Genomic DNA, 23,103 nt, shown 5'->3' on the forward strand with positions numbered 1-23,103 from the left:
ATATTGCTTCAGGCGCTGAAAAGGGGGAGAAAAAGGCCGTCTTCCTGCTTCACCAAATCGACGGATATCAGAAGAAATTCCTGTCTTATCCCGAAGAAGCAATCAGAGAGTGTGTCATATGGCGATTTCTTTCGCCGAAAGGTTATCATCATTCGCGTACTACTCTGCTGACACTGCCACATAAGTGCACACTTCAGCGCTACGTTGGTCCCAGCTCAACTTGTACTGGAATGAGTAACGCCTTGAAAGGAAGGTTAATTCAGGAGGCTTCCCTTCTCAGCAACAAACAGCACATGGTGTCATTAATAATCGATGAAGCAGTAATAAAGCCAAAGTGCATATATGATCGGAAGTCCGACGTGGTTCTTGGGATCAGAGAAAAGCCAGGAAACGGTGCGCCACGTACCAAGAACGAAACGCTTGCCAACAGAGTGCTGTTTTGTGCTCCACGGAGTGGTCAGCTCGTACAAGATACCATGTTCATATTACTTTACAAAGCAACTCAGCGGGAGAGACTTGTATGCGTGGACGAAGGACGTCATCTCTGCAGCTGAGGAATGCGGCTTTGTAGTCATTCGTATCGTTACGAATAACTACTCAGCCAACAGAACGATGTTCAAGCACATGGGGAACGGTTCGTTTCAACTATAGTGAAGCATCTTCAGGACGATGAAAGAGTAATTTTTTTCAGCTTCGATCCTTGCCATGTTTTCAAGAATGTCCGCCGCCAATTTTTGGAACGGGAGCTCACAGACGGCACTGGCGTCATCAGCGGGGCATTTGTCCAGAAACTGTATGAGCACAAGAAGGAAATGACGGTAAAGTTGGCCAGAAATCTAACACGAAAGCACGTTTATCCGTCGAACCTTGAGAAAATGAACATGCTACGCACCGTGCAGGTGTTTTCGCCCCAAGTCACCGCGGCTCTGGAGCACCTCCAGCAGAACTCGCGAGTCAGTTCCATTCTCTTTGCTTTCAAGGCCGCAACATCTACGATTAAGTTCATGAAAGTGATGAAGAAATGGTTAGACATTCATGATACAACATACAAGGGAAGAGACTGCAAAATGCCCATCTCCAAAGAAGACGATGGCCGACTACTGTGGCTACAAACTGAGTTTTGCCGCTACGTGAAGAATATTCAAGACTGTTCCATCGCCACTAACGTTGGGAACTTCACAGAGGAAACGTACAGTGCCCTACTTTTCACCACGAAATCCACAGTGGAGGTAACTCAATTTCTACTGAGAAGAGGCGTCAACTACGTTCTCACTAAAAGTTCAACAGTGATCCTGTGGAGGCATTGTTCGGAAAATTGCGCTTTATATGTGGAGGTAACGACGCGCTGGACGCAATATCCGTTACAGCAGCTCCGGATCACATTGTAAAGAAAAAGCACTGGCATCGAAAGATGCCACTAATTAAGGTGAAAACGCTGAAGAACCGGCCGCCTCTGTTCGCCAAGATTTATTTGAAGAATTGAAAGCTCTGCGAGCACATCTTCCAGCTCCGCCTGCGTCTGTTGCTTATTCAGGCTTGGTGCACGTAGACGGCTATATTGCCAAACTTATCAGTGATCTTGGGTGTGACGCTTCCGTTATGCTTGTGAAGACGAACGAGACTAGCAGCCCCCTTTACAAACTTCTGCATGGCCAGGAGAATGGTGAACTTCACTATCCAAAGCCAGAATTTCTAGCTCTCTTGGAAATTATTTCGACGTTTTTTTAAAAGGCGTTCAAGGATCTTCTACGATGGAATATTCTTGAAACCTTACAACTAATCGTTGAGCCACATATTGAAGATTCTCCCCTCCTATGATGCCCGGAAGGTGTTGACAGGAGCCACGCCAAACGCTTAGCACATCTGATCTCGGAAAAGTTTCTCCGAATTCTTCTCGTCAATTACACAAAGAAGTTGACAGACCAAAATGACAAGCGGACTGGGTTTATCCACAAACCAACGCGAAAGCATTTCAGGCTCTAAACGGAATGAGTCGGAACTGTCAGTCGCACGACAATGTTGTATAATTCATTACAAGCAGTTCTTGTTATTGGTGTAAGTTCTTTTAAGCATGTGAAACGTTGCTTCAAAGAGCAAATGATTTGTCTGATGTATTGTGTTTCGTGCAGTGCGAACAGATTGAACAGATGCGTTTGAACGCATTGGAGCGGCAAATGCTATATTATTGTTAGAATACATTTTTAAGTACCGACAGAGACTGTGCCGGCCTTTGAGATGAAAATAAATGTTTCCTAATCCTGTTTTTTTACTGAAATGCCATGCTTCACTTTTACTCGAGTCAGTCCCAAATAATGCAGCCTAGCTATGGGCCATCATTGCATGCCAACTTCAATGTTTTGAGATCCATCTGTTCCAACTTCCAATCTAATGTTTGAGAGCAGCTGTTCAGTAACAAGTGCAAGGCCTCGGAACCAGCGCGCGCCGAGGCTGCCTCCAGCGAACATTTCAGCGGCTCCCTTCGAGCGGAGAGGGTTGGCTCGCAGCGGCCCCGGAGAGATGCGGCGATAGGCCGCAACTGCCCCTCTTGCTGAGGCCGTAAGAGAGCGCGCGCTCCCCTCGAGACCGGCCTTGGCATGATATGCCCTGTGTTATGGAAGTGTGACAACGAATAAGGCTTGCATTTAACTGGCAATGCAAAGGACTGCAGCACTGCATTAAGCAGTATTCTGACCATGTATGGGGTGAATGTTCCCAACACTATGTTCCCTGTAAAATATGTCCCCTCATCTACATACTCTACTATCCATGTATGTCCGAATATATTAATGAAATAATTAGTTTTGACCACAATTTTTTTAGATAAGCGCTGTCTCGGTAGCCTTGCTCGTTACGCAGTTTTCATTCTGCGAGGTATCGCTCGCGCATACCGTCTGTGGTCTCTTAGGGTCACAGCACAGTAAAGAGGTATTTTTCCTACCTGCCCATGTGAAGCACAGGGTTACAAAGTAGAACCAGAGTAAACGAGCCGCAACGTGACTGCGTTTCAAGTAGCTGGCTCCGTATACTTCTGGTAGACAGAGGTTTTGTTTATGCCAGAGGCAGTTTGTCTCAAACCAGTATTGTGAATCTGGGGAAAATAAACCATTCTTGCCGGAAGAAATAAATCCTTCAATGAAAGAAAGGAGATTAACACCTCGTCATCATATTGTAGGTTACTTTCAGTGTTTGATGTAAGAACACGCCATAAAAAATTGCCAGTGGTTTAACTTTTCTAAACGTGGTTGATTAGACCCTTCAAACGCTTGGCAGGCGTTTCAAGCACACTGTCAGCCGCGTTCTCATCCATGTCGAGCGGCGTAGCCTCCTTAAGCGAACGCCGAGTCACGGGCATAATCACATGACCACATCTGGCAAAGCGGCGCTGGGCTCACCGCGGTCGGAGCAGTGGCGCGGCGGCTGAAGCTGCTGAGAGTCACGTGCTCTGACGTCACAGCCACACCTCCGGCGCTGCTCCTGCTGAAGTTCGAAATGCAACACCCGATGGCCTTGGCGAAATATGGCGTAGTAGAGCTCTCGCTTCAAAAGAGGCTGCTATGCAACTCTTGATGCTGTTATGCAACACAGTTGCATCGAACCCACATGTGGAACCTCTGCCAGATCCTCGCTCAATTCTTCGCACGTGGCCGTTAATATCGCCGCGACTAGCGTTTGCTTAAATCTACTTCGCGCACTATAGGTGCTCGAACTATCACAAGACTAGGCCTGTTCTTCGACCAGGCCTCCGGAGCTCGTGTGAACATTTTTAATTCGATAGCATTAAGGTTCTTTTTGTACTCAACATCAGACACCGTCGACGTCGGCATTGTAAACAAAAAAAGGTCTTCGGTGAAGCAGACACAGATGAACCACCTAGGTCACATGAGCGCATGGCGTCATCACAACCAGCCTATTGGCTTGTGAGCAAACTGACCACCATGGCAACTGGCAGCTGAATTAAAACATCGGTCGTAAGCGGCACCTCGGGAACAACAACCTGTGTCGCACAAGCCCCACCGGTGGCAGCTCCCAGCACAGCAAATCACTGGTGCACAGCTGCGCCAAGTGTGGCATGTGGACTCCCAGGGGTCTAAGAATGTGGAGTCGACAATTAGTGATTCAGCATTAATGGGCACTAACTCATTAACGCATCGTGTAATACCCTTAAAGCGGAGCTTATGTGTCCCCTCCATTTTTTGCTCGTTGTCTCAACCTCAAACGGTTATGCATGATTTCCTTCCTGATATTCGAAGGTGGCCTGGTAAATTGCAGCGCGGTTCAACAAACCTGAAAGAGTACTGAAGAGCTGCATACTGCAGTACTGCACACTGCAGAAAACTTCAAACTTTTATTGTTTTGGGGAGAAATACTCTAGAACATACAAATAGGGTGAGGTGAAATAAAAGAATGGAAAGAGTAGCCCCAGCCTCCCCTATTTCGTACAACAGCCTCGATTCAATTTTAATACACAAGAGGTCTAAGGGCAATTGTAATTTTGGCCACCCGAAGATGGAAAAATAGAGGAGGGTGAGATCTACTGAAGCGACCCTGAGCTGGTAGAGCGGGTCCGGTGAACTCCCCTGATCTACCCTAGGAAGTAGCAAGAAAGGATGCGATACGGAAATAGGATAGAGGGATGGGGTTATGAGACTTAGAAGGCAATGGGGACCGCGAAATGTTTTTCGTATTTCTGATGCCTTTGAGCCCCTTTCCAGGCATGCGCAGAGGGCGAGTGCTCAAACTTCAACCAATAGCGCTGCCCTCGGCCTGCAAGCGTACTTGAATGCCATAGTGAACGTTCCCGCGTTCTCCGACAGTTCAAGGCAGGGTAATCTAACGGGGGCTTGACTGAAATCTCCTCCCCCAAGCCAGGTTTCGGAACCCTGACCTTCCAACTTTACTAAGATGATAATTTTCGCCCGGTAGTCCGGTGTTTCAGCCATCACTCCAAGGTAATCGCTTGCTGTGGGAATCCTTTCACGGTTTTTGAATGGCGTCGCACCAGCGAACATCACACCATGACATAGTCTGTGAAACTCCTGCCTCCAAGCTGCAACAGCTTACAGCTCAAACCTCGCGCTACCACATGGTCTTTTTGCCTGGGCGTTCACAAGGCTCGGTATCGTTGTGCGATTTCGTCAGGTCTACTAACAGTTATTGGTATTGGCCACCGGGCTTTCTCCTGCTCCGGGGATTACTGGCCTACCGAGTGGGCTGCTAACTCTGTCACGTTTCCCATCTTCGGGCATAAAGGGGACTTCCCCAAAACCCAGGCTTGGCTCACCTAGGTGCATGCCCCCACGTGGCACCGAGCTCTTCAGAATCGAAAACCAACGCGTCCGCGGTTGGTGGTGAGCCCTTCGTACCGCGAGGAAGGCCATGCGGCTTAATTTGGCGTATTCAGTTTCAAGACACCGCTCTGCTTTTGAGACGGATTCCACGTGCCCAGCCCGTAACCCTTCGGACCTGTCGCCGCACAGGGGCTACGGGCGTCGTCAGGACGACAATGTCATGGAGAGGCCACTGCACCCTTTCCTGGGGATTTGCAACCGTACTGAGTGTTACCCGGCAGTCCCATTCTAACCACTGGCGTTGCACCACTACAAAACCTAGTAGTAGAAACTACACCGGCAGAATTCTGATGGTGAAGAATGCCCCGAGAAAGAAGCACAGTCAAACCTCCCTCCCCTCAGTGCCCCACAACAAAATTTATTTTTGGACTAAGGACGAAATTTAAGAGTCCCCGCCTCTGCCACTGGTTATAACAGACATAGTTTCCTAGAACATAAATTATAGTGAGGCATAAAAAAGAATAAAAATATAGAGCCTCTGCCTGGGCCACAAGAATAACAGGCACTAGCATGCCACGCTGTGAGCATTCACCTTTCAGCGATCAGTATTCTGGGTCTCTTGAAGCAAAACCTATCAAAATTGTTTCCCGCCACTCCATAAAACTGCATTATTTTCAGGTATTTCCAGCCACTATGGAGAACAGGTGCAATATCCCGATGATGAATTCCGCGTCGTCGCTTCCAAACCCATGGGCAGCTCCAGGATGCAGAGGGCCTCGTCAACCTCAAGAGCCAGCCTTGAGAGGAAACTGGCAGGAAGTGAAATGTGAGTTTAGATGCCATATCGTCACTGATTTCGAACAGATGCGCGTATTGTGAATAATATCATCTCTTTAAGATCGCGTCTATTGCGTAAATAAAGAACTTGCCCGCTCGGTTTGTGTAGCATCGAGCTAGGCCAACCAGGACCTCATTCCCTACCAAGCCCGAGGATGCGGGGGTGCAGGTTATCTTTGATAGATGTATTTGACTCGGGGTTGCCCGTGACTAGCAGGAGCAATCTTTATTGTGCTTGCAAGTACCAGCCTTCAAGCCGCCTGTCATTCGGTCACGGTGTTGCAGAACCGGCCGGTAGCATTCCCGTACTGTAGAGTCAGCGATATCGCAGCCACTTCTTCCTCCAGTATAGTGCAGTTCTGTATGGAAAGGGTGACGATTTCCTGGTAGTTGGGTTTTTCTACGGTAGCTACAGCTGTGTTCTCTCGTAAAAAGGGATATAGGACTTCGTCTACGTAGACTGCCCTACAGCTCTTCCCTGTGATTCATGGTATGTAAAGCATTATGGCTGTTTTTCGGTCATCATGGGAGTAGGCGGGCATGTTCTTGGGTATTGTAGCTGCGTCTATGTGAGCTCTATATGTGAGGGGAATGATGGTTGTAGATGACTCTATATAAGTCGGCCGGGTATCCGACTCTTCGTACGATTTGTCTGTCTGTTTCTTTTGTGACCAGGCATTCACTTTGGGATAGGAGAACGACCTCTTTAATTTCTTCAAGAGTGTTGTGGACACCCAACGCGACGAGTTTATTGGTGGCGGTGTAAGGTGGGAGGCCTAGCACATTGCTGATTGCTGAACGGAATATGGCGTCGATTCCCTTGCGTTCCCCTATGAGGTGCGGTAAGTTGGGGAGGTTGCACGAAACTCTGCTGATGGTCAGCGCTTGTACGGGTCGCATAGTGTCCTCTTTCCGCATTCCCTTCCATGTTCTTGCTACGCGGCCGATCATTCTCGATACTTCGGTGGTTGATTTAATCAGAAGTTTGATGGCGTTTAATGCTCTGCGGTCGGACTGAAGCCAGATTCTGATGATTCTGATGACTGGGACTTCTCTGATTTCTGCCCCTGGAACTAAAATTTGGATTGGTTCTTGGGTGCGGTCATTGTATTCTTTCATGCGGATCCCGTCGAACTTCTGTGGAGAGCACTATGCGCAGTATTGCGTGGCGATATGCTCTACGCAGCCGGCGGCTTGTTCGCGGGATTGTTCTTGTCGACGCAGGGATGTCGTCGGCACATAGGGTGAATGCAGTGTTTTGTATAGACTATAATGCCCTGGCGACCGCTTTCATGATGATGTTGAATAGGAGGGGTGACATCATCTAGCCTTGAGGAGTGCCTGTGTCTGGCATGGCTTGTGGATCCGGTGTTTTCTCAAAGGCTCGCTGTGATGGCAGATGTAAACAATTTTTTCTGTTCTGTGCCCTCCCTTCCTGGACGCGGCAAAGATGTCTGCAGCATCATGTAAAGAAATAGTTCACAGCGACTCCTAATCACACAGTGTTGATGATGCGATAGCGTTAGATGATGCCTTTACCAGCAGTGGCGTAATTTCCAGTGTGGGGACGTCACTTCTGTCCAACCAATGCCAATATCTGGCCCGGTGACACCACTTTCACCCAGGCAACGAACATCATGACTGAAGACGCATTTTTTTTCGATTGGGCTTCTAATGTCATCGAATTAAAATTACCACAGGAAGGCACGCTTTGAAAACTAACAAATCCCACCCTAACGTCCGAGATATAGGAATGACAGATCAGGCTCCCTAAACTTGCAACGACCTCGACCGAACAGAGGGTGGTGCGCTTGACGCGTGCATAACACGAAGGGCCGAAGTTTCTAATTAGAGCTCATAAATGCAAGGAGGTGTTTTGTGCAAAGCAGCTCCGTGTATCCATCTCACATTTAGAATTGGCGTCTGTGGTTTTCGCCACACCTTATTGATGTCCTCATGCATTTCGTCCAAGGTGTTGCCAGCGGAGAAGATGAACCCATGGTTGTCGAGCTCAACCAGGTGAGGAAAACATTCCGTCTCCACTCTCTTTTACCTTGAAGTGCGTTGCATGGTCAAGCCTGATGGTCTTCGCTGGTGTTTAAAGCATAATAAATTTTCTTTTATATTAGTTCTATTGGGCTTTAACGTCTCAAGGAGACTGAGGAATTGAGAGACACCATAGTGAAGCGCTCCAGAAATTTCGACCACCTGGGATTCTTTACGTGCGCTGACATCGCACAGTACACGGGCATCTACAATTTCACCTTCCACTAAATTCGACTACCGTGGCCTGGATTGAACCCACGTGTTTCGGGCCATCCGCCGATACGCTATATCTACTGAGCCCCCGCGGCGCTCGCTTACAAAACTGTGTGGGTCAAACCCATTCCATCAGGTCTGAAGACGTCCAGTTTGAACTTCCTGATCAATGTCCAAGAGTCATGCTTCAATATGTTGCACAACTACTTCGGCGGATGGGCGTTTTGAGCTCCAACATCTTCTTTAAGGCGATAAGCTCGCCATGACAGGATCCCTGGGTCTTTCGTTAGCCTTCTGCTACCGTAGCGAATGCGTCGCAGCGACTTATCCAATGCCAAGTGTTTGCTGCTGCGCCTTCACATTCTGCTCGCGAATATTCAATGCCTTTAGCCTCTTTTCGGTCGTCTGTGTGACAGGTGAGGCAGCGACCATCTTCAGAGAAACCGGCGTTCCGGCCTGCGTATTTGTGTTAACGTAAACTTGTGAAAACATTAAACGTGCCGGTCGACACTGCGGACGACAGAAGAGACGACGCAAACTACCAGATGTTCGTGGGTAAACTAAGTGATAAAAAAAATGGTTTTGTTAGCTACAGAGATCACTTCTAAACGGTCATGCCGGCAATTTTGGCGGTCGGCATGAAACGAGCACGATAAATTATTAACTGGCGCTGTTATAGAAAATTTGCTCGTTATTTTTAAGTTTTCCGTGTAATGGTTAACTGTAATTAGCATCGCTTAGTGCGGCCTCGGTGCATCTCTCTTCGGTAGAGACTCGCGGATACCCGAAGTATTCAGACAGCTGATCAGATTACCTTGTTTTTGAGTCCGTGAGCGAGTCAAGTCGTACATCATCAAAATGATTCTAGACAATTGGATAGCGCTCTTAAGTTTTCTTGTAGTTTTCGAACATTTGGCACCAAGTTCGGACAGAGACGCCGCAGATTAATTTTTTTCCGAAGACAGTTTATATATATTGTAAGGCTAAAGAAGAAGATGCGTCGGATGATTTGAAAAGACGAAGACGAGGTGACAGTGTTCTCGAGAGTTTTTGCCAGCGCTACGCTTGTGTGTCTTTTGCCGATCTGATCCCAGACTGCTGCCGTTGCCGTTCCCGTCGCCCCAGTACCTCGTAACAAACCCCCCGTTACATTTGGTGGAGGTGCTGGGTAAAAACATCGGCCCTGGAGCTCCGTAGTCGTGCTCTCCCGGCGCGCACGATGCCTGAGGACGTCCAACACCAGGCCGTACAAGTGGGCCAGGCTGTCATCTGTGCCGGCTCTCTTCGGCAACGGGACCCGACCATTTTCAGCGGGACTGACGAGAACGATGTGGAAGATTGGCTCACATCTTACGAGCGGGTGAGCGTATACAACAAATGGGACAATGTGACGAAGCTAAACAACGTCATCTTTTATCTCGCCGGTGTGGCTAACCTCTGGTATCGCAACCATGAGGCAGATATTCAAACCTGGTCCATTTTTAAGACTAAATTTGCAGACGTATTTGGTCGACCGGCTGTCAGGCAACTCCGAGCCGAACAGCGATTGCGTGAACGATCTCAGCAGGCTAGTGAAAGCTTCACTAGCTACATTGAAGATGTCGTCGACTTGTGCAAGCGGGTCAACGCTCGTATGTCGGAAGCCGACAAGATCCAACACATCTTGAAAGGCATCGATGACGACGCTTTTCAGATGCTTCTAGCGCGCGACTTGCGTACCGTGGCTGAAGTCGTCACGCTGTGTCAAAGCTTTGAGCAGTTGCGCAAGCAGCGGATTCTGACACGCCAGCGGCCACAGCAGGTTGAGTCGCTCGCTGGGCTCACGCCTGCTCCTGACCCCTCGCTGCTACAGCAGAATAAAGACTTCGTGCGGGAAGAAGTGGCACGTCAACTTTCCTTTCTGCCGAGCGCTCACGACCGACCATCATATCTGACTCCAGCGCTGCGACATACAATTCAAGAGCAAGTTGCTGAGGCTCTTCCACCGGCTCATCCGTCACCACCTGTCACGATTCCGCTGACATACGCTGACGTTGTCGCCAGACCACAACCTGTGGCGGCTCCGCTCACATATGCCGAAGCCGTCGCGAGACCGCCTCCTGTCGCGGCTCCAGTGACATATGCCGATGTCGTAGCAAGACCGCAGCCGCCAATCTATAGTGCGCCTCCGGCGCATTTGCGAGGGCCAGTGGCTTACCGACGACCTACTCCAAGGGTCAGCGATTCCTGGCGCACAACGGACAATCGGCCGATTTGCTTCTTTTGTGGTCTCCCAGGTCATGTAGCTCGGCATTGCCGCCGTCGTCTCCCGGACGCGGAAATTCCTCCCCAAGCTCCTGGGTACTGGCCCCCACCGAGTCAGTACTCTGTACCAGCTGCGCCGCCGCAAAGTCGTACTTCCTCGCCGGACCGTTCTACCCTCTCCAGCCGCCGGCCCTCTTCTCCACGACGCCGGTCTATTTCGCCTATGCGATGCCGCCCCACCGCTAACCAGGAGGAAAACTAGGCGCCGCAGTTCCTGAGGCGAGAACTGCGTCCACAACGAACTTCGAAAGGCCTCATCCGTCAGCCGCTAACCTCATTGAAATTTCCGTCGACGGCGTTTCTGTCATGGCGCTTGTCGACACTGGTGCTGCCGTTTCCGTCATGGACGCAAAGCTGTGTATAGTTCTTTAAGAAAAGTAAGGACGCCAATTGCTGGACTCTCACTGCGCACCGCCAGCGCTCAGAACATCCAGCCGTCAGCAGCGTGTACCGCTCGCGTTGTAATCCAGGGGACCATTTATGCCGTCGAATTCGTCGTACTGCCCTGCTGTTCTCATGGTGTTATCCTGGGCTGGGATTTCCTATCGCGCCATGCTGCTATCATCGATTGTGCTCGAGCTGAAGTCGAGTTCTCTCACCTGCCCGAAGCTGTCTTGGACACTGCCCCTCCTGGTGCCTGTGTTAAGGCCCTAGTTGCCGAAGACATTGACCTGCCTCCCTGCTCTTCCGTCCTCGTACCCCTCTCTTGCGGCCCTCTTCGCGACGACACTGTCCTCTTCACTCCGTCCCCTATCTTTCTGCACCGCAAGTGTCTGCCTCTGCCATACGCTGTACTGACTATATCCGCTGGTCTCTCCGTACTGTTCGTGTCTAACCCATTCTCGTTCCCCAACGCCTTGCGCCTAGGTGAATGTCTCGGCACGGTACAACCATTCGCGTCTCTGCTCATCCGCGAAGAGACGGACGACGCGGCGCACCTCTCCATAGCCGCACTCAGCCCACCTACTGCTGCGCCCGATCCCTCCTCAACCGAAGCATTCCTTCGCTCCATCGACGACAACCTTCCAGCGCCGCAAAGGGCACAGCTTCTCACTTTACTTAATCAGTTTCGCTCATCATTTGACTCACATCAAAGTTCCTTGAGCCAAACTTCCACTGTCACCCATGCCATCGACACAGGTGACCACGCACCGCTGCGACAACGTCCCTATCGTGTGTCTGTCGCCGAGCGCCAAGTTATTGAAGACCAAGTCGACAAGATGCTCCAGAGCGGCGTCATTCAGCCCTCGAGCAGCCCATGGGCGTCGCCTGTGGTGCTCGTCAAAAAGAAGTATGGCTCCATACGCTTCTGTGTAGATTACCGCCGCCTTAATAAGATTACGCGCAAAGATGTCTATCCCTTCCCGCGCATAGACGACGCTCTGGACTCTTTGCAAGGGGCCGAACTCTTTTCATCTCTTGATTTGCGTTCCGGGTACTGGCAAGTTCCTATGAAAGAAGCCGATCGCCCCAAAACCGCCTTTGTGACACCGGATGGCTTGTATGAATTTACGGTGATGCCCATCGGGCTTTGTAACGCCCCCGCGACTTTTGAGAGGATGATGGACACCATTTTGCGCGGACTTAAGTGGAAGACATGCCTTTGCTACCTCGACGACATTGTGGTCTTTTCCCCGGACTTTGACACCCACCTCTCCCGTTTGAAGCACGTCTTGACCTGCCTCTCTGACGCCGGCCTGCAGCTGAACTTAAAAAAATGCCGTTTTGCCGCTCGTCAATTAACCATCTTAGGTCATGTTGTCTCTAAGCAGGGCGTCAGTCCCGACCCAGCGAAACTTCGTGCTGTGGTTGACTTTCCCAAACCTACCTCCATCAAAGACCTGCGCAGCTTCCTGGGTTTGTGCTCATATTTCCGCCGGTTTATTCGCAACTTTGCGTCCATTGCTGCGCCTTTGACTCAACTGCTGTCTGGAAGTGCGGATTTATCACTGTGGTCTCCAGCGTGCGACGACGCATACACCACTTTGCGCCGTCTCCTCACGGCGCCGCCCATTCTGCGCCATTTCGACTCGGCCGCTCCTACCGAAGTTCACACGGACGCCAGCGGTGTTGGCCTCGGCGCTGTCCTCGCCCAACGAAAACCTGGCTTTGACGAATACGTCGTTGCTTATGCTAGCCGCACACTCACACCAGCAGAACGCAACTACTCCGTAACTGAAAAAGAGTGTTTGGCGATTGTATGGGCCCTCGCGAAGTTTCGACCGTACATTTATGGGCGCCCTTTTGACGTTGTGACCGACCACCATGCGCTCTGTTGGCTTTGCAACCTGAAAGACCCCTCCGGCCGCCTCGCTAGGTGGGCCCTTCGCTTGCAAGAATATGATATCCGCGTTGTGTATCGCACCGGCCGCAAGCATCAAGACGCCGATGCACTGTCACGCTGCCCCCTTCCAGCCGAGATCGCCAGCCTTTCCCCCTCCGACGCTTCGCTGCCCTTGCTTCGCCTCAGCGACATGCCTTCAGCGCAACGCATGGATCCCTGGATCGCTTCCCTTCTCGACTTTCTCGCCAACCCGACGGCTGCTTCACCGTCACGTGCGCTCCGCCGCCAAGCTGCCCATTTTGCGATCCGTGACACCCTACTTTATCGCCGTAACTACAACTCCGAAGGTCGCAAGTGGCTGCTCGTTATTCCACGTCACTTACGCTCGGAGATATGCGCATACTTCCATGCTGCCCCCCACAGCGGTCACGCGGGCGTTTTCAAGACCTACACCCGCATACGGCTGCGCTACTACTGGCGCGGAATGTACACCTTTATCATGAAGTACCTGCGCGCATGCATTCCCTGCCAACGTCGCAAGACACCTCCCCATCGTTCTGCTGCTGAGCTGCAGCCGTTACCATGCCCTCCACGCCCGTTCTACCGCGTTGGCATTCATTTATACGGTCCGCTTCCATACACTGCAGACGGCAACCGTTGGGCTATAGTAGCGGTGGATCACCTTACACGATATGCCGAAACTGCTGCCCTTCCGGCTGCCACAGCGACGGACGTCGCCTCCTTCATTTTGCACCGATTCATCCTTCGCCACGGTGCACCTCGTGAACTGCTCAGTGACCGAGGCCGCGTGTTCTTATCTGAGGTGGTGAAGGCGCTTCTCAAAGAGTGCAACACGATTCACCGAACTACCACCGCCTATCATCCGCAGACCAATGGCCTCACTGAGCGATTTAACCGCACACTCGGAGACATGCTCTCCAAGTACGTCGCTTCTGACCACACGAATTGGGACCTCGTCCTTCCGTACGTTACTTATGCGTACAATACCGCTACGCAGTCTACCACCGGATTCTCTCCTTTCTTCCTACTTTACGGCCGCCAACCCTCTGCTACTATCGACACTATCCTCCCTTACCGCCCTGATGAATCCGAATATCGGCCTGTTTCCGACGCCGCGCAACACGCCGAAGCCTGCCGCCAAATTGCCCGGTCACTCACCACTGACACCCAGCATCGCCAGCGCTCCCGCCTCGACCAAGACCAAACCCCACCGAACTACACTTCTGGTGCACTTGTGTGGCTCTGGATCCCTTCAGGAACTCCCGGTCTCTCCTCAAAATTTCTTGCGAAGTACCATGGTCCCTACCGTGTGCTGGAGCGCACCTCTCCGGTTAATTATATCGTGGAACCCCTCACGCCGTCTCCTGATCTCCGCCGCCGAGGACGGGAGACCGTTCATGTCCAGCGCCTCAAGCCCTACTACGACCCCGCCGTCTTGCCATCATCCTAAGTCGCCAGGATGGCTCCTCTTGTCCCCGGGGTGATTGTAAGGCTAAAGAGGAAGATGCGTCGGATGATTTGAAAAGACGAAGACGAGGTGACAGTGTTCTCGAGAGTTTTTGCCAGCGCTACGCTTGTGTGTCTTTTGCCGATCTGATCCCAGACTGCTGCCGTTGCCGTTCCCGTCGCCCCAGTACCTCGTAACAAACCCCCCGTTACAATATATATATATATATATATATATATATATATATATATATATATATATATATATATATATATATATATCCAGCAAATCTAGACAAAAGCACATTTGGGCAGAATATCGTTTATGATCGCATTTTTGTCTTTTATATAATGTAAGAGTTCATTATAACAATCAGTATATCCGCATGTCACCTGACCGCAGGAGGCTCAGAGCGAACGCCCGCCTGCGCCCGAATATATCCTTCTGGAACAATGGGAGGCTCATGGAAGCGGCGGTCCGTATTTGCCCGAAGAGCCGGCATCATGGGAAGAGCAGCGAGGCGAAGAACGTAAGTTTACGATTCGCGATTCACACAAGACTGTAACACAGGCCAGCATGGATGAGTGCGCATAGTTATTGATGCCGCAGTAATGAAAAGAAAGAATATGCAAAGGCCTCTATAGCAGATTGCCTCGCTAATATGTAATACGTAATAAGGAAGTCATGTTCATTCTTTCTACTTACGCTTCAGCTGTGGAAACTGATGAAGGATGCCGTCTGTGACGTAATCACGTCGGAAGGAATTCCCTCCCCATGTAGCGGCGACCGCGCATCACCTGACCCACGTTCCTAACCGTTGCCCCGATGACAGACACACTTTAGTAGTGTGGTCGGGGTCGGGGGGGCGGGATACCCGCTTCTCTCTGCAAAGCGACGAAATGTTCCTTTCAGCATTGAGAACGATCCTCGTACGTGGCTAGAACGTTGTGATATCGACGGCAGACGTTTACGGGATGCACGTGTTTTAAAAAAATAATCAGATTTTTGTAGAAACAATTGCCACTCATTCCGCTCGCATCAGCGGATGGAGCTTCTACCATCGGCCACAAAAAGTATCTGGTTACGGGTTACGGCTATGCGGCAAAAAATTATTTGGATCTAGCGACGTACGCTCATCGCGTGAAACGTCTGAATCTGCCTGGAAACGATCACGCGTCATTAGATAATACTGGGCAGCAGCGTCGTTCGGCGGCGGAACAGTAATTTTGTAGCGAGAGCTATACTACGCTACCAAGTCGAGCATTTCGCCATAATCAGGGGAGGCCGTCAGTGCGCATTAGCGAAACTGGAGAGGAGCAGGAAGAGCGTGGCGCATTAAGTCAGAGTTCGCCGCCGCCGCTGCGCGAGAAGCCGCGCCCGCCCGACTAGGACCGCTGGCGCCGCGCGTGAATGCGCATGCGCGGCAAGCGTAGCAGGGCAGCTGGTGTGAGGCGCATGACGTCAGAGCTCGGCCGCCACCATGGTCGCACGTGGGGCCGTGTGGATGCGGCTTTGTGCATAAAATATGAGGTGATACGACTCGGTGTGGTGATTTCTATTCAGGACAAGATTCCCTTAGTCGATACATAAAATAGAAGTTTGCTTTTAAATAAGCTTGCGATCCTCGCATTCCGACTACACAGTGCGGAACTACCATCGACCATGTGTACCTGAGAGAAACCAACCATTCTAAATATTGTGTAGGCAGCATTGAGACAACTGCGTGTTACTTTACCAATCATAGGCAGTGTTTATATTTGGCAAAACAATAAATAAATAAACACTGTGTTTTACCGAATACTTATTTATTCCTTAACATTACAATCACAACAACAAGCTAGACATCATGCGTACCCAGGGGGTAACTGCAGCTCTGGCTATGTATATCGTGGCATAGCTGTGATAAGTCACTGCTATATTTTTTTCTGGGCACATGCATGCCGAAAACTCTTGTGGCCGACGGTATACGTACACCTTTCTCAAAACCATAATTTTCCTCACACACGCATCCTGCAGATTTTCACTGTATATAGTGAATTTTGGGATTTTCAAGCTGCATGTTTATTTTCCGCTGCTTCATTGATACAATATTCTGATTTTAACAGTATTTTTTAGAGAGATCTGGCACTTTTAACGCCACGATGAGTAATCAACAAAGCGGCGACTCTTGCGATCTTTAAGCATAAACAATATGCCTGAAATCTTTTTTTCCAGCTTACGAGAGACGAGGAATATTTGCGCATGCTGCCACAGCATTGGAAGACGTGATGAGGAAGGTAAGTGAAGCAAATATGGACGTTTACGATACTTTTCTTGGAGTGCTTTGACAGGTGGTCTCCACTTCTAAAAGGCGCAATCGCGGCCCAGAATGAACTCACCAAGAAGTAGGGCACTGGCAACGCATGGCGGATGACAGCATTAGATAATTGAAGGAGTATATGCACCCATATATCAATCCGAGGGCATTAGTGTTTAGGTAAGGAGCGGAATCCGCCATAGATGTCATTAAATTCGTTGTGTAGCCGAGATAGGTCACGTGACCTTGCGACGTTAGCGCAACGGGCCCAACACGTTGATAGCACAGCTATCGACACCTAGCAGTCCGAATATGCTGGTTGGTGCACCGACAATTTCAAAAAAAATGACGCAATTACGCACAGATGTTGCAGCAGAAACTGTGGCAAATGCGCAATTTAATCATATCGCATCCCACTTTAAAGGTGGCTTCAGCGCCCGCATACTTTTTTTCTTACCCCTATTCTAAATGGCAAAAGTATCTCTGCAATTACTGAATGTAGGTCTCCTCGCAGAATTCGATAATACTATATTGCGGATTCGTCCCTGCTATGCTTGACTGCAAGAAATTCACCACTGACAAGAGCAGCAAAATGTTTCCTATCGGAACCTTTAGCGCGGTGGGAATCGAATGATGGCTGCGAGATGGATGACATCGCAAAACCACGAAGAGAGACGGCACAAATGCATGTGCCTTGTTCTTTCAAGGATTTGCACTATGAAATCAAATGTGAATTACCCACTAACCTGAATCATAACCCTTCTCTGTCACACGTAGAACCTCTGCGTATCACGCTACACGTAGGAAACGGTTTCTGAAGCAGGGCAAATCATTTTATATCCCAGATCTCGGTTCACCTTGAGGCAGAGGCTGCAACTTTGCCAGAAAAACTGTGCGAAGGCGGCGGGACGAAAAGCAGCACAAAGACGGACGCACCTCTCACTCCTTGTACCATCGTCTTCACGCAGTTTTTTAGAAATCACTATGAAACCAGCAGCCCAACAGTCTAAGAGCAAATTTTAAACCACGCTGCTCCGTAAACCTACAGCTACCAGTTATCGCCTTCTCTGGTCTCTTGAAAGAAAACATTACTTCTCGCCACTCTCTGCATGCGCGTCTAACGTAGGCAAAAGACGCCTTTCGGGAGAATCACAGAGGAAGCCCTCCTTCGAGTTCCCCCGATGCGCTTCGGGACCACTGGGAGGCTCTTGTGAGCAGTGGTCAGGACCTGCCCGAAGAGCCATCCTCTCAAGGAGAGCAGCACGACGAAAACCGTAAGTGTGCGATTCGCGATTGACATGAGACTTGAACAGAGGCCTGCATGGAGGAGTAGATATAGTTATTCATTCCTCAGTAATTAGAAGAAAGAATGTGCAAATGCTGCTAGCTGCTTACTTCGCTCATCTCTGATACGTAATGAGGAACCAGTATTCGTTCTTTTCACGCACGCCTTTGCTGATGAAGGGGTAAAGGATGTCCCTTGTGACGTACTCACATTGGAGGGATTTCCGTCGCGCTGCAGCGGCGACCGCACATCACGTAACAGACGTTCCTCAACACACTTTAATGGTGTGGACGGGGACGGGGCGATGCTCGTATTTCTCTGCAAAGGGACAGAAGCCAGATTTCAGTATGAAGAATGTTCCTCGTGCGTAGCTTGAACATTTTGATATCGGTGGCAGACGTTTAAGGGATGCAGGCATCTCTTCGAAAAAAACTATTTTTTGCATGTCTTGTATCTTCTTCAGCTCGTATCAGCGGATGTACCAAGTACTATTGGCAACAAAAGGTTGCATGTTACGGGTTGCGGCTATACGGGAAAATTTATTTGTGTCTAGCGATGTACGCTAATCACGTAAAAGGTATGAATGTGTGTGGAAACGATCACGCGTTCTTAGGTGATACTGGACGGCGCGGTCGTGAGGTGGCGCAACATTAACTTTTTTTACCCGAGCACACGCATGCTGAAAACGCTTGAAGCCGACAGTATTCCCACACTTTTCCCTACTATTTAACTCATATCTTTGGGTCACGCGCCTTCACCAAAGTATTCTTTTCCTCGCAACCGCATCCTGTTAAATTTCGCTGTCTGCAGTGAATGTCGCGGTTTTAGAGCTGCATATTTATTCGGCGCCGCTTCAGTAATGCAATAGTGTGATTTTAACACACATTTTTGGAGATATCTGGCCTTTCTAGTGCCACGATAAGCCATTCACCAACACAGCTGCTACGCTTGTGACCTTTATCCATCTAAAAATACGCCTGAAATCCTGTCTTCCAGCTATCGACGGAAGCGGAACGTTTGCGCGTGTTTACTCAGCATTGGGAGAAGCGGAGAGGGAGGTAAGTGAAGCATGCACCGATGTTTCCCATACCTTTCTCGGGGCACTTTAGCAGGTGTTCTCTAATTATAAAAGGCGCAGTCGGGGCCCAGGATGAACTAACCAAGCAGAAAAGCACTGGCACTGTATGGCGGATGATGGCATTCCTTAACTAAAAGAATATATGCTGCCAAATATCAATGCGATTGTATTAGTATTCACGTAAGGAGCAGAATCCGCCATAGATGTCATAAAATTTGGTGTTTAGCCAAGAGAGACTTTGTGACGTCGTCGCAACTTGCCCACCACGTTGTCAGCACAGCTATCTGCACCTAGCAGTCCGAACATGGCAGTTGGTGCACCGTGAATTTCAACCAAACTGACCTAAACACGCGCCGAAATTGCAGCAAAAACTGTGGAAAATTTGAGATTTATTATTATCGCTATCAACTTTAAAGGTGGCTTAAGCGTCCCCGTAGTTTCATTGTTCCCCCTATTTTTGCTCGCAAAACTGTATTTGCAATTACTCAGTATAGGTCTCCTCCCAGAATTCAATAATGCGATATTGCGCATTCGTCACTCATATGCCTGACTGCAAGGAATTCACCATTGACGAGCGCAGCGAAATGTTTCCTTTTGGGACCATTAGCGCGGTGAGAATTGAAAGACGGCTGGGAGATGCCTGACATCGCGAAACAACACAGGGAGGGGACACAAATGCTTGTATCTTGTTCCTTCATGGTTTTGCTCTATAGAACCTCATCTGAATAACCCACTAGCCCGAACCATAACCATTCTATGTTACCCGTACAAGCTCTGGGCAACACCCTACATGTACGAAGCGGTTTCTGAAGCAGGGCAAACAATTTAGCTTCTAGGAACTTGATTCACCTTGATGCAGAGGCTTCAACTTTGTTTGCCAAATAAAGTGTGCGAAGACGGTGGGAGGAAAATAGGCACAAATATGGACAAAGCCCTCTCCTTTTGTCCGATCTTCTTCGTACAGTTTTTTTGCCATTAACTATGAACTGACAAGCCCAACATCTTCTAACAGCAACTTTTAAACCTCGCTGCCCCGTAATCCTACAGCTACCAGCGATCGCCTTCCCTGGTCACTTGAATGCAAACATTACTTCTTGCCGCTCTCTGCATGCCCGCCTAACGTAGGCAATCGACGCCTTTCGGGAGACTCACAGAGAAAGCCCTCCTTCGAGTTCCCCCGATGCGCTTCCGGGCCATTGGGAGGCTCTTGAGAGCGGCGGTCAGAACCTGCCCGAAGAGCCATCCTCTCAGGAAGAGCAGCACGACGAAAACCGTGAGTGTTCGATTGCCGACTTACATGAGACTTGAACTGGGGCCTGCATGGAGGAGTGGATATAGTTATTGATACCGCAGTAATTAGAAGGAATATGCAAAGGCCTCTAGCTGCTTACTTCGCTCCTCTATGATACGTAATGAGGAACAGGAATTCGTTCTTTTCGCGCCCGCCTTTGCTGAGTAAGGGGTAAGGGATGTCCCTTGTGACATACTCACATTGAAGGGAATTCCTTTCCTCTGCAGCGGCGACCGCATATCAAGTCACCGACGTTCCTGACACACTTTATAGGTGTGGGCGGGGTTGGGGTCGGGATGCTCGTTTTTATCTGCAAAACGACTAAAGGTTGCTTTCAGTATAAAGAATATTTTTGCTACGTGGCTAGAAGTTTTTGATATCGGCGGCAGACGCTTATGGGGTGCATGTATCTGTTCTAAAAAAACACTATTTTTGTAGCATGCCTTGTCGGTCATTCGGCTTGTATTAGCGCGTCGAGCTTGCACTATCTGCCACAAAAGTTTGCAGGTTACGCGTTGCGGCTATGCGGGGAAACTTTATTTGGATCTAGTGACGTACGCTAAACGCGTGAATTGGCTGAAAGCGTGTGGAAACGCGTTATTAACTCATCACGCATTATTAACTGATACTGGACGGTTGTGTCACGAGGTGGTGCAACAGTATTTTTTTCTGAGAACCCGCATGCAGGAAACTTTTGAGGCCGGCAGTATATACGTTTCCCCGCAACTTTAGTCATGTGTTTAGTCACGCGCCTTCACCAAAGTTATTCTCCTCGGACCCGCTTCTAGTAAAATTAAGCTGTCAGTAGTGAAATTTCTGGATTTTCGAGCTCCATATTTATTTGCGGCTGCTTCAGTAATGCAATAGTGTGATTTTAAAAGCGTTTCTTTAGAGCGATCCGCCCTTTTTACTGCCATGATAAGTCATTCACCAACACAACTGCTACACTTGCGATTTTTAACCATCTAAAATATGCCTGAAATCCTGTCTTCCAGCTTGCGACGGAAGCGGAACGGTTGCGAGTGCTGACACAGCACTCGCCGACGTGGAGAGGGAGGTAGGTGAAGCATACATGGACGTATAAAATACCTTTCTTGGTGTGCTTCGGCAGGTGTTCTCTATTATTAAACGTTGCAATCGCGGCCCAGAATGAACTAATCAAGCGGTAAAGCACTGGCACTGCACCGTGGATGATTGCATTCGTTAATTGAAGGAGTATATGCGGCCGTAACCTGAAATTCACTACCCCTCACGTGCGTAAGCAAGCATACATTACTTTTATCAGACCGCAGATAGAGTACGCTTCTTCCATTTGGTCACCTCCACAAAAATATCTAATGGAGAAGTAGGAAGCTGTCCAGAATAGGGCTTGTCGTTTCATTTCGCAAAATTACAGCTATCAGTTCTGTGTATCCCAACTAAAGGTCGAAATATCCCTCCACCCGTTGCAAATTCGCCGTGACATTGCCCTTTTATCTATCTTTCACAAATATGTCCATGCCACCGATTCACCGCCAACACATCTACGACGTCCCTCCCACTTATCACATAGATTACATAATAACTACAGCTATGGCCGCATTTATGGCAACACACATGCTTTCAACTTCTCATCCCTCCCGCGTGCCATTCGTCTCTGAAACGGTCTTCCGGACTGCATTGCCCTGCAGGGTAATCATGACATCTTTCGCAAACATCTACACAAGCATTTCATTGATAACGCTTAGTGCGCCATTTACATAGTCATGATTCATGTAACTTCATTTTCAGCTGCTTGAGACTATTGCCTCTTTGGTTCTGTTGATGCGCAGCTTTCCTCATGTATTCCTGATATACTTTCTTTTGCCTTTGTATAACTTTTTGTGCATTTCCCATATTTTTGTTACATGGTGCATCGTTGTTTTTACTTGATTACTTTTTGTGAACTGGGATATCGTATCTCACCTGTTTTTTGGGGTTTTGCTGTACTTCACTACGTTTTTCTAAGCTGTTTTGTCCAAACATCTCTATTTGACCCCCTTACGCAATGCCTTTCTGGAGGCCTGTAAGGTATTTGTAAATAAAAAATATCAATGCGAGGGCATAGTACTTACGTAAGGAGTAGAATCTGTCACCGTCGTCATAAAATCGTTGATTGGCAGACATATGGCCACGTGACATGACGTTGTGACGTTATCGCATTGTGCCCACCATGTTGTGAGCACGGCTGCAGCAGCCAGCACTCCAAATATGGCGCTTGATGAACTCATAATTTCAAAGAAACTGACGCAAACACTCGAATAAGTTGCAGTATAAGCTGTGGCTTTAAAGCTTTACAGGTGGCCTAAGCGTCCCCAGAGTTTCATTCGTTCCCTATCCTAACTGGCAATAATGTATTTGCATTTACCAAATATAGCTCTCGCAGAATTCGGAAAAACTCTAATCCGTTGCCTCAATTTCTCACGGTAGTAAAACGTTTTCTTAAGGCATACAGTTAAACCTTGTTGTAAGAAAGTTGAAGGGGCCCAGCGGTTACTTCGTTATAGCCATAGTTACTTTATAGCAGCCCGTGTTGACCGAACTTCCAAAGGGAATGTTCATTACTTCGTTATATTCGTTATTTTGATATAAGCAGTTTTGCTTTAAAGAAGTTCGAATGCATTTGATTGCCATTTCACAATATGCATAATGTAAATCGGATTAAAAAGTAAATCTTATGATGTAAGTCGGTGAA

The 23,103-nt window shown here is 49.0% G+C and overlaps 1 protein-coding gene across 1 annotated transcript; it reads left to right on the forward strand.

Moving 5' to 3' along the window:
- Window positions 1–16,690: 16,690 nt before the first annotated feature.
- On the forward strand, window positions 16,691–22,717 carry LOC144108400 (uncharacterized). The gene is made up of 6 exons (XM_077641646.1): window positions 16,691–16,716; window positions 17,863–18,010; window positions 19,018–19,079; window positions 20,225–20,372; window positions 21,386–21,447; window positions 22,709–22,717. Exons 1-6 carry the CDS (start codon window positions 16,708–16,710, stop codon window positions 22,715–22,717), a joined length of 438 nt encoding a protein of 145 aa, XP_077497772.1. The 5' UTR covers window positions 16,691–16,707.
- The last annotated feature ends 386 nt before the right edge of the window (window positions 22,718–23,103 follow it).

This window comes from Amblyomma americanum, chromosome 10 (assembly GCF_052857255.1).
Source record: "Amblyomma americanum isolate KBUSLIRL-KWMA chromosome 10, ASM5285725v1, whole genome shotgun sequence".
Classification (NCBI taxonomy): domain Eukaryota; kingdom Metazoa; phylum Arthropoda; class Arachnida; order Ixodida; family Ixodidae; genus Amblyomma; species Amblyomma americanum.

Bases quoted from the DNA above. Each gene is read 5' to 3' on its own strand.
- LOC144108400 (XM_077641646.1), top strand. The intron at 19,080-20,224 runs GTAAGTGAAGCA...CGCCTAACGTAG, and splicing joins TGGGAGAAGCGGAGAGGGAG to GCAATCGACGCCTTTCGGGA. The intron at 20,373-21,385 runs GTGAGTGTTCGA...CCTGTCTTCCAG, and splicing joins AGAGCAGCACGACGAAAACC to CTTGCGACGGAAGCGGAACG.